The sequence below is a fragment of the Pteropus vampyrus genome, unplaced genomic scaffold, assembly GCF_000151845.1.
Source record: "Pteropus vampyrus isolate Shadow unplaced genomic scaffold, Pvam_2.0 Scaffold271, whole genome shotgun sequence".
NCBI lineage: Eukaryota > Metazoa > Chordata > Mammalia > Chiroptera > Pteropodidae > Pteropus > Pteropus vampyrus.
Window position 1 is genome coordinate 115,486 of NW_011889052.1, and position 11,181 is coordinate 126,666.

Genomic DNA, 11,181 nt, shown 5'->3' on the forward strand with positions numbered 1-11,181 from the left:
CATGGCCAAACTGCCCTCTAAAAAGCCAGTGCTGGAGTGAGCGGGAGGGTCTCTTGCCCACACCCTTTGTCTCATAGGATAGTGCGAGAATTCTTTTCTTCACCTTTGCCATTCTGATAGGTGAAAAATGGTGTCTCGTGTCATTTTAATTTGCCAATTACCAGTGAGCTTTTGGACTTTATGTGGGTTTATTGTCCATCTTCTAAGAGCTTGCACAGAGCCATTACCCATCTCTCTATGCTTTATTTGTCTTTTTCCTATTGATTTGTTGGAGCTTTTATACCACCTGCCTTTAAACACTCCCCCCCCACCCCCCAGCTCTGGCCGCTGCCAGTGGACAGAGCGGGAGGAGGGGGGCCGAGCCCTCCCGGGTACTTGGGTTTTCTTCGGAATGTTTTAATGAGGCGTCAAGCGGCCTCCCCCAGATTCCTGTTGTGGGCCTTCTGGGGACACTCCCTGGTCCAGCCACTACATCTGGAAGGCAGCTCCTTCAAAGAGAGAGAGTTCCCAGGAAAAACAAAGGCTGGGGTGGAGGGTTTGCAGACCCCCGAAATTGTTGCAAAATATAGTGTGGCTGGGAGAGGGTGCAAAGTTTTGCTCAGATATGCAAAGACATAAGAAACCTCCGAAACCCTTAAGAACCTCAATTCTGGGACCAGCCTTGTGCGGAGGTGAGACCTGGTGGGATCGTATTCTGCTGACCAAGCTATACCATCCTTCTGGGCCTTGGTCCCCCAGCCCAGGTAGAGGCCGCTTGTGAAGATCCACCCTGTCCCAGCCGCCAACTCCGCCAGCCCAGTGTCCGTCCCACCGCCTGCCCCAAAGGCGTCCACGCTGGCCAGGATGAGAGGCGTCACAGTGCCTCCCCCCCCCAGCCCCTCCCAGCCCTGAACACAGGCAGCCTGTTCAGGAAGGCCTAGCGAGGGGGAGGAAAAGTCCGCACTTGTCAGCGGTGGCAGGCAGGAGTGTCCCCGGCAAGGATCCCGTCCCAGCCTGCTCGGGCCAGCCGGACAGACTGAGGGCAGAAAGGGGTGGGGAGCAGTCCCTAGCCAGCTGGCATGGGAGACATCGAGGGGTGCCAGCACAGGTCCCAGGAGTGGAACCTGGAGAAGAGGTGCAGGAAGGCCAGGAGGTCACCAGGGGTCTCCTGTTAGCCAAGGCTTTCCGCTGGCTTTCTGGAGCTGCAGACTCTCCTTGCTCCTTAATGCCAGGGCACAACTGTCCTCAGCCCCGTTAGAGCTGAGCACAAGCTGCCAGCACCAGCACCATGGCCATTTGATCATCGTTATTCCTGCCTCCACCCCTGAGTTACCTCTGTGGAGGCTGCCTTAGGCGCTTGCTTGATGCAGCAAAAAATACAATCCAGAAGGGCTGTGGAAAGCTGGTGCTGAGGCCGGCTCTGGGGGATCCATGGGGCTGGGTACTTCTTCCTTCTCTTTCCTCCAGAGGCGCAGCTTCGGTGTCTAGCAGACCTTAGCTCCAGTCCTGGCCCTCCTCTTTTTAACTGTTACTCTCAGCTCGAGTGTCCCTGTTTATAAGATGAAGGACAAGTGGCTAATAATGTTCAGGGGCGATGGCTGATGCCACAGGCAGATGGGCTCCCGCAGGGCAGGAGAGACTGGCCAAGTCCAGGGATGACCACCAGGGTGGTCGAGCAGAGATGACCAAGCAGAGATGACCTGCTTCCTCTAGAGGTGAGCAAGAAGCCGACAGCTGTCTTCCCCCCAGGGGACCAGGCTGAACCCAGGCAGAGGGGTAGATGAGATGACCCACGAGGGCACCGTGAGGCTAACACCATGTAGTGGAAGAAGCCCCTTTCCCAGAGGCAGAGGTGTCAGCAGCTGAAGAAGGGTCCCTTGTGTTTCCTCCATAGTTGTGCCCAGAGGAGAACGTAGGCCTCTCTGGGATCACAGACAGCAAATGTGTGGAATTTGGCAGTTAGAGGAATGGAGAAGAAGAGTGGCTCTCATTTGGCCAGTGGCAAGGAACTGGCTCTGTCCACCACCACTGTCACCATCCGCGGCCTTGATATTGCCACTTCGCTGTCCCCACTGCCACGATCACTGCTATCCCCAGCTCCAACAGCATCCTCAGCGGGGGCTCCTTGGGAGCGGAGTTAGGAGTTGCTTGCTCCCCGGCGGGGAGGGATAGTGAGCAAATGGCTTTTCTCTTCCTCTGGGTTTCTGAACGCAGGAAATGAGAGACACATCCGGACCTCTTGACCACACACTACTCTCTCCCCGGGACAGCAGCCTCTATGTTTGTAAATAACATATTGGCTTCCAGCTCCCACTTGCACCCTGCCTGGAGCCCCACAAACACCAGCTCAGTGCTCCCAGCTGCCTCTCTCTATTTTCCCCCAACTCAGGGCTGGATCAGGTCGTCGCCTCACCCCTGCATGCTCACGGGGGCGGGGGGGGGGCAGGGGGGTGGGCATTGAAGCTGAGCCCTACGATGGTTAGGTTAGAGGAAGTCAACTTTGACCCAAGATCATAGGAGGGTTGTGTGTGGGGGCAGGGGGCTGTGGGATACCTGGCACCAGGGTTCGGTGGCCCCATCAGTGGTGGGTATTGACCATGGACTGACTGACTCCTGGCCCTGACCCCACCCTGGGCCCCAGTCCTCACCCCTGAAACCCAAATTCCACAGACTCTCTGGACCTAAACTGATGGAAGTCTGAGCCTTCTGCACCAGGAGGTGGGCCGAGAAGACCTGACCTCTGCAGGAGGAGAGGGGCTGGTGGGATAGGGGTGGTGGTGGAGTCCCCAGGCCTGGAGGACAGTCAGAGCTGTCAGCATTTTCCACACCACTCCCAGGAGATAAGACCTCCTGGGCCAGGGCAGAGGCAGAGAAGGGGCCCTGTTTCCCCCTAAGGCCAAGTTTTGGGGGCCTGGCAGGGACCTTGAATCTTAGTGTGAGTCCAGAGTGGATCCAGGAATGCAAGGAGTTATTGGGAGGACCTTCCACCCCAAAAGCTTGCTGAGTGCACTTCACCCAGCTCCCAGTTCTCCCTGGAGCCCCACATCCCATGTGCCCCTCACTGTGGCTCTCTGCACTCAGTCATGTATCCAGATCTCCCCCAGCCACTCTGGGTCCCTAGCCTGGGGGTGCCCATGGCGCCCAGCAGCAAGGGGGCCCGTAGCCATGACTTGGTGCTGCTGCTAATAACAGTAGCAATAATAGCAACCAGCTTTTCCCGAGCCCCACCCCTGCCCAGGCTTTTCGTGCAGTGCAACGGGTCCTCAAATAATGTCATTATAACGTTGATAAGAGGCCATAGGAACTTAACTCTTGTTTGTGTCAATTAGCCTACAGTACGATTGTTTTCCTTATACCTCATTTGGCTTAAAGTCACAGAACCTATTAAAGATGTTAAGTGAGGGCTCGTACCTTGTTTAATTCTCACAACAGCCTTATTGTTATCCTGATTTTACAGGTAGGAAACTGAGGCACAAGGGTTAAGCAACTTTCACAATGACATAAAGCCTGACAATGGCGGAGGCGGGATTGAAGCTCCAGTGCTGGCGGCAGAATCTCCATTAAGGAGAGGGTGCAGGTCAAGGGAGGGGTAAACAGGGGCGTTCCAGGCAGGGGAGCTGCTGCACCCTGGAGCGAGTGGGGGTGCATTTGTGGTGGAGCTGCCCTCTCCTCCTTGGGATAGTGCTTCCTTGACTTGGGCTGGAATTCCTCTTGCTACAATGGCAGTTCTGCCATGATCAGGTGACAGAGAAAATGGGTCCTATAGTTCAGGGAGGCCCCAAGTGGGGCCACCATCCCCGTGGATGAATGAATGAGTTTGGTGGCAGTGGGGTACTGGAAGCACATACCTTCCCCTCTCCTGGGCATTCCCAGAGCCACCATGGAAACGAGACTCCAGAAAAGAGTGTGTCCCACCTCTTAGCCATAGAGAGGGCGAAGCCAGCAGCAGCAGCCGGAGGCCGAGCTGATGCCTTGGGCCAGTTCCTGATCATCGCCCAGTTAGCACACCTGACTGTCACTCTACCTAACAGGCAGTTTACAACCCATGACTGAGTGCCTAAAGGTACTGTGTGTCTAGGCCATCAGTACCATCAGTGGGCTAGTCTGTCTGTTGAGAGGGCTGGGGCGCCAGTCTTTAAAGACTGGTACGAGCCTCAGTCAGTCACTCGGAAGCTTTCCATCAGCTGGAGAAAATACGGTGCGTTGTGTTTGTCTTGAGGGAGATGGAGGTGGACAGAAGGAGAAGGGGTCGCGGCGAAGGGGACATGGGGAGGGAGTAAGGATGAGATCGTGGCAGAGGTGGGACTGACGTGGCTATGGGGCTGGTGGCAGTATTGGAGATGGCAGTGATACTGCCTTTGGCGGTCACGGTGCTGGTGGAGACAGCCCTGGGTGTTCGTGGACCACTTGTGATGGTGCCGATGGTGCTGATGGAGGTCGTACTGGCAGTAATAGTAGTTGGTGGTGGTTCCTGATGGAGGTAGAGCAGCATCCTCCCAAACGGTAGCGAAGGGGTGCTGTAATGGGGCGGGTGGGCAGGACAGCTACACAGGGATCGGACCCCTCTGCAGCCAGATGCCCTCAGGATCCCCAGTTCCAGAGGCACAAAGAGAACTTCAGGTTAGTCTTGGAGTCCCCCTGGATTAGGGTAGGCCCTAGCTGTCCTCCCTCAAGCTCCGTCTCCCCGGCAGCTACTTCTGCCCCAGCCTGCTCGGCCATAGCTGGGGATGATGGGGAAGGGAGGATAGAGGAGCTGTGGGGGCCAGCAGCAAGCACATGGGAATCTGTTGTAGCCCATCGTGCGGGCCATGGGCAATGGATGCGATCTCAGGGTCCAACTCAGACTCCAGAGACAGGCAGAAGCACGGACACCCACATCACGCTTACGAGAAGCCGCATCACACACTACAAATGCGTACACGCGGTTCTTTGCCCAGAAGCACATGTACCCATGCATGTTCACAGACACCACAGGCTCACATCCCCAACATGCATGCTGAACAATCCCCACGTGAGAACGCACAGAGACGGGGCTCACACCAGTGCACACACCGGCCCAATAGCTTGTACGCTGCCAGTTAATGCTGCGCCGCCGCTCAGACGCGCATGCACACATATGCCTCCGCTAAGTGAAACCAGCACAACCCAAGGCTGCTAAGCCAGTTGGAGACTCCTTGGCCCTGGAAGCCCTTGCCGCTGCCACCAAGAGACTCGGTCAATTAACTTCTCCCTGCAGCCCAGCTCCTTGACCGCCCAGGCCAGCCGGCCAGCCCCCATCCGCTGGCGCCGCCCCTTCCCCCACCCGCCTTCTCTCCTCCCTGCCTCCTGCTGGTTCTCCCACCCTGCAAAGCTCCGTTCAGACTGGAGACCGGCCTTTGCCGTGGGATGTCTGAGAGGACACAGCCCTGCTCTGGACCCGAGGTGTCTCAGGGGACGTGATCTTGTTCTGCGGTTCTGAGGGGATGCATTAACCTCTTGTGGGTCCCCCTCCTGAGAATGGCTGGGCTTGGGCACACTGAGCTGTTCCCAGGGCAGGATGCTGCATTAACCTTCCCACTCTTCCAACCTGAAGTCAGAGGAACAGAGAGAGGCTCAGAGTGAGACCCTCCCCCAGCCCCAAGATGCTTCTGTTCCCTTCCTTAAAATGATGCTGCTGAGTCCCCGCGGGTGGCAGCCAATGCGTGCAGATTGGAAGGAAGGGAAGAAAAGAAATCCAGGCAGAGGGACCAGCAGGAGCAAAGGCCTGTCTGCATCATCAGAGCACGGTCTGCCTGGATGCAGGGAGCTTCCAGAAAAGCAGTGGGATGTGGGTGACTCGCACCCACAGCCTGCACGGGAGTGTCCCGCCCAACCCAGACCACTGCCAGCACGTCCTCCAACCTCTGCCTCTTGGGAGCATAAGGGTGGGAGGGGCTGAGGCCTTCACCGTTGACTGGGGAGAGGGCCAAGATGGAAACTGGTGACTCCCGAGGTCCCCCAGGGCACTAGGACTTGAAGGAATCCGAGCCTGGTTTGTTTCCCCGGAGCTCAGCACTCCCTGCCCACCCCCACTCCCACCCAGGTTTCCCAACAGGCGGCCAGATCCTGTGAGGTTCCATCCTGGGACATTCCATCCCTTTCCCATGCACCCGCGGGGAACAGACTGGACAGAGAATATCAGCGGCTGCAGCCTCCGGGGTTACTAGCGGGCAGGCAGGGGACAGCCCCGCTCTCCCTTCTTCCTCTGGTCCAGCAGCATGAGGCCTTGGTGCTGCGGCTTCCCATCTGTAAAACGGGAGCTACACAAGGCACATTTCTCACATTCTGGAGTCGAGGCCTTTGGAAAGCGGGGGAATCCCTCGAGGAGGTTGGGGTGGTTGCGGGACCTGCTGCTGTGCCAGGAAGTCCTGCCTGCAGTCTGACCTTTGACTTGGTAGGTGGATGCAGACGACGTCATGACCAAAGAGGAGCAGATCTTCCTGCTGCACCGTGCCCAGGCCCAGTGCGAGAAGCGGCTCAAAGAAGTCCTGCAGAGGCCAGGTGGGGGCGGAGTTGGATGGGGCGGGGCCAAAGGAGGAGGGTCTGGGGGGTGAGGTCAGGAGAGGGCGGGGCCAGAGGAAGGTGGGAGCCCGGGATGCAGGACTAAGTGACACGAGGGGAGGGTGATTCAGGTAAAGGGGTGCCAGGCCAAAGTGAGGACCGGAAGCGGGTCGGAGCGGGGCGAAGCGGGGCGGAGCGGGGCGGAGCGGGGCGGAGAGCGAAGTCAGCAGGCTCAGAGATGCGCTGAGCCTTTCCTCCCAGGCAGGGACAGGGTGGTGCGAAGGCAGCCACAGTCCAGTCACCGCCCGCAAGTGGCTTAGATCCGTGAGGCATGCCAGGATCAGGAGCACAGACAAGGGTGCTAGACGCCCCTGGGGTGGGCTGGGACAGCTTCCTGGGGGAGGAGGAATTCCGGGCAGGTCCAGAAGGATGAGTAGGTCTTCGAAGGAGGCCACCTGAGCAGAGAGGGCCAGGCAGAGGTGTCCAGAGTCAGGAGAATCAGAGGGTCCATGGGGCTGGATGGGGGCGAGCATAGAGAGCTAGGGTTGGATATCTATGATTCCGTCAGTCAAGGTCATGTCCAGGAGAGGGTGCTTGATCTGGGGTAGGCAGGGCTTCCTCCCACCGGCACAGCATCTCCATAGGACCCTGCCATGGTGAAGGTGGGAGAGGCACCCTCCTGACTTCACAGCTCCTGCCCCCATTTCAAGCTGGTTTCTTCCCTGAGTCCATTTCCTGGAAGCGGAGATGGGGCCTCATCCAGGCCTCTGACATCTGTCTGATTAATCTCATCCACCTGGAAGAGGTCCAGACCCAGAAAGACTGGCTGACAAGAACAGCTTCCTCCCTGAGTTGGCCCAGAGGCTGCAGGGGGCAAGGGGAAGGGGAGGATGCTGGGACACACTCAGGACATGATAGCACACAGTGACACAACCGTAGCACATGAGCTTCTCTCACATGGGGACTCACAGGGTCTCTGCAGACACAGCCCCACCCACACGGGCCCCACCAGTGGCTCCCAGCCCGTGCCCAGTCACACCAGGGTCTGGGGGGTCACATGGGCCCCCTTCACTCTGGGTCCTGAATCCAGCCCTCTTCCTAGTTATGGAAGCCTGGAGGCACCTCCTTCCACCCCTACTTCATTCGTGGTCCAGCCCTCTCTTCCCGCTCCACCCTATCCTGCTCCCCCCACCCTACTGATACCCAAGGATGCAGGCAGGAAAATGGACACAGCCATTCCGTCCAAGTCCTGGGGGTCTGTATTCAGCTTCCCACTGTTGACATGCAGGGGACCCTGGCTTGAGCTGAAGTTTAAGGAATTCAAGTCAGAGAGTGAGGGAGACTTTTCGGCAAGGAAGAGAGATCTCGAGCATCTCTCTCATGGAAAGGCCAGGCCTCATCTCAGATGGAGCCTCCAGCATCCCTTATGGGTCTCTTGTGAACCCCGTACTCGAACGTCTTAGGTCAGAGGACCGGGCAGGTAGACTTGTCTGTCCACCCTCGACAGCTGCTCACTCTTGCCCTTGTCTTCAACACCAGCAGCTTCTTGAGCTGCCCAGCGCTCTGATCTGGCTTCATTTTTACTGTGTAACTTCGTTGACATCACCACTACTGTTTGCTTTTGCCATGCGCCCCCTGGTGGAGTTTGCGCCTCCTGCGTGCGCTCTAGCTCCTACCCTGGGTGGAGGACACCACCTGTGCCCACGTCTTGCCCACATTTACTGCTCATTCCCTAGTTGATCCCATGCCTGCATGGTGTTGGCCCCCATCCGAACCCCTCTTTAACTGTCTCCATCCCGTCTGATGACTTCTGTACCTGGCAAGCACTTTACAGGTTGTAAAGCACTTCCTCATCTGTCATCCCAGCTTTCCCAACAGCCTGGGGTATCAGCGGGGCAGCGGGTGACCCCCGTTGTACAAAGTGCGGGGGGGAGTCTGAGGCAGGAGGGTGCCCTAGGTCTCTCTCCTGCTGTAGCACAGTTGACAAACCATAACTGCCCTGGTTTCTCTAGCTGACATAATGGAATCAGACAAAGTATGGGCATCCGCGTCCACATCAGGGAAGCCCAGGAAAGAGAAGGCATCCGGGAAGCTCTTCCCTGAATCCGAGGAAGACAAGGAGCTGCCCACTGGCAGCAGGCGCCGAGGTATGTCTGTGCTGCCACACATCCGTCCGAGACCGGCTGGGACCGCCCACCCACTGCTCTGTCCACCTCAAATGAGCTCAAGTTCCTGGGCTCTTGTGGAAAGTCAGAGGCTGCTGCCCCTCCCCAGAAAGCAGGGGAGGGGCTGGGAGGAGACAGAGCTGAGGGGGCAAGCTGGATGGGCTTGGCCCCCAGGAGATGTGGACAGAGAATTTGCCTTGCACCCCCCTGGGGGGTAGGAGGGACCCAGGGCTACAGCCCCTCCCATGGAGAGAGATGACAGAGAACCTGGGAGACAGAGACGGGGAGAGGCTGGGAGAGAGACCCAGGACCAGGAGGCACAAACTGGGGCTGGGACTCAGTATATCAGAGGACGATGCACCGAGACACACAGTGAGGTGGGCAGGAGACAGGCGGGAGAGAAAGGTGGCTGTGGAAGGCGGGGCCGGAGACCACGGGACAAAGAGGGGAGAGGAGAGAGAGGAAGGGAGAGGCAGGGTCACGTTGTTCCCGGGGGAGGTTAGGGGAGACAAACGCAGAGCCCAGGCTGCAGCCACAAGGCCGGTTTGAACCGGCTGGGTGGGCAGCAGATTCCAGATGGGCCACATCTGGGAGGCTGTGGTCACCCTGTGGCTCCCCAGGGACCAGAGGGAATTGTGGGCCTGGCCAGGCGGGGCTGGGAATCTGGTGCCCAGGACAGAGAGTCTTTCACCAAGGCGGGGTGGGTCGGCCATCCAGGCAGCCTTCCAGGGTGGCTGGACAGTCCTGTGGCCACAGTCCGACAAGGGGAAAGAAGGGAGCTGGGGGGTGAAAAGTGGAAGATTCAGAAGCTGGGGACCCTCCTCCAAGGTCACCCAGCATTTCTATTGTGAGGCCGCAGCCCCACAGTGAGACGTGTCACCCTGCCTCGAATCTGTAACGAGCACCTGGATCCGAGGAACTGTGTCTCCCCCACGAGTGCTCCCCAGAGTCTCATAGCAGGTGCTCAGGGCGGGCCTTGGACGGTGGTGGGAGCCTGGGCTGACATGGTCAGTGCCAACTTCCCAGTGAAGAAACTGAAGTGCAGGGAGGACGGACACCTGCATGAGGTCAGCAGCCCTTTGGGAGTCCAGCTGGCACTGGAAGCTCGCCCTCCTGCCTCCTGCCCAAGGACCCTGAGCAAGGGTCCCAGAGGAAGCGTTCTCAGCTGAGGAAGAGCTAGTCTGGGAACTTGCCTCTCTCCAGGGACCCCTGGAAGGTGGGACCAAAGAGCAGAGAGAAAAGAGAGAGGCCTAGCCAAGGGCTGAGCACTTGAGGGCAGGGCCCTGGGCTGTATGACCTCAGCACATCACTTGCCTCTCTTGGCCTCTCCTCCAGCCAATCTGAAAGACAGGGCCAGCACCAGTACCTGCACACAGGGGCTGTAGTGGACTCTGTGAGGCCATGTGGGTGCAGGGCACAGTAGGGCTCCATACAATCTCAGGGACACTCTAGGCCTGGAGTGCAACTGTCCCTGAGGGAGCCGGCGACCACAAGTGTATTCATTCATCCCTCAGTCAGCAACCATGGACTTGACTGGTGTCCCCCACCTTGTCTGTCTGTCTCTGTGGGCACAGGACGCCCCTGTCTGCCTGAGTGGGACCATATCCTGTGCTGGCCTCCAGGGGCAGCAGGTGAGGTGGTGGCTGTGCCCTGTCCTGACTACATATATGACTTCAATCACAAAGGTAAGGCGGCTGGAGTAGGGTGGGGACCACAGGGATATGAGGACTTGGAGCGCAGCGGCTCCAGAGCCCTCTGCTCACCCTGACCCTTCCACGGACTTACAGGCCATGCCTATCGTCGCTGTGACCGCAATGGCAGCTGGGAGCTGGTGCCAGGGCACAACCGGACGTGGGCCAACTACAGCGAATGCGTCAAGTTCCTGACCAATGAGACTCGTGAACGGGTAGGAGCCTTCCCCTGTCCCTGCCTGACCCGGATAAGGCAGCCCACCCCACTGGTGACCTCTGACCTACTCCTGACTCCTCCAGCAACCTTAACCTGGCCTCTGACCCTTACCCTGATGTTCACCCCGAGTCCCAGGCTTCTGACGGGGTCTCTCCACCTGCGCAGGAGGTGTTTGACCGCCTGGGCATGATCTACACCGTGGGCTACTCCGTCTCCCTGGCCTCCCTCACCGTGGCGGTGCTCATCCTGGCCTACTTCAGGTGGGCGGGGCGAGGGGCGGGGCCGAGGCCGGAGGGGCGTGGTCGGGCGGGGCCCGGGCGTGGTGCCTCCCTTTCCGTCACTGCACCCCTACCCGTGCGGGGTGTCCACACCCACCGCGCACCGCCGGGGCTTCCTGCCTACCCACCCACGGTGATGTCGCGCGCCCCGCAGGCGGCTGCACTGCACACGCAACTACATCCACATGCACCTGTTCCTGTCCTTCATGCTTCGCGCCGTGAGCATCTTCGTCAAGGACGCGGTGCTCTACTCCGGCGCCACCCTCGACGAGGCCGAGCGCCTCACGGAGGAAGAGCTGCGCGCCATCGCCCAGGCACCCCCGCCGCCCGCC

General features: G+C 58.9%; 1 protein-coding gene across 1 annotated transcript in view; it reads left to right on the forward strand.

The window, feature by feature from the left end:
• Positions 1-11,181, forward strand: part of PTH1R (parathyroid hormone 1 receptor) — a 20,848-nt gene that overhangs the window by 4,544 nt on the left and 5,123 nt on the right. Inside the window, 6 exon segments of the mRNA XM_023520557.1 lie at positions 6,396-6,498; positions 8,511-8,645; positions 10,238-10,348; positions 10,451-10,569; positions 10,737-10,831; positions 11,004-11,178. Of these exon segments, the coding sequence (XP_023376325.1) occupies positions 6,396-6,498; positions 8,511-8,645; positions 10,238-10,348; positions 10,451-10,569; positions 10,737-10,831; positions 11,004-11,178 (738 nt within the window).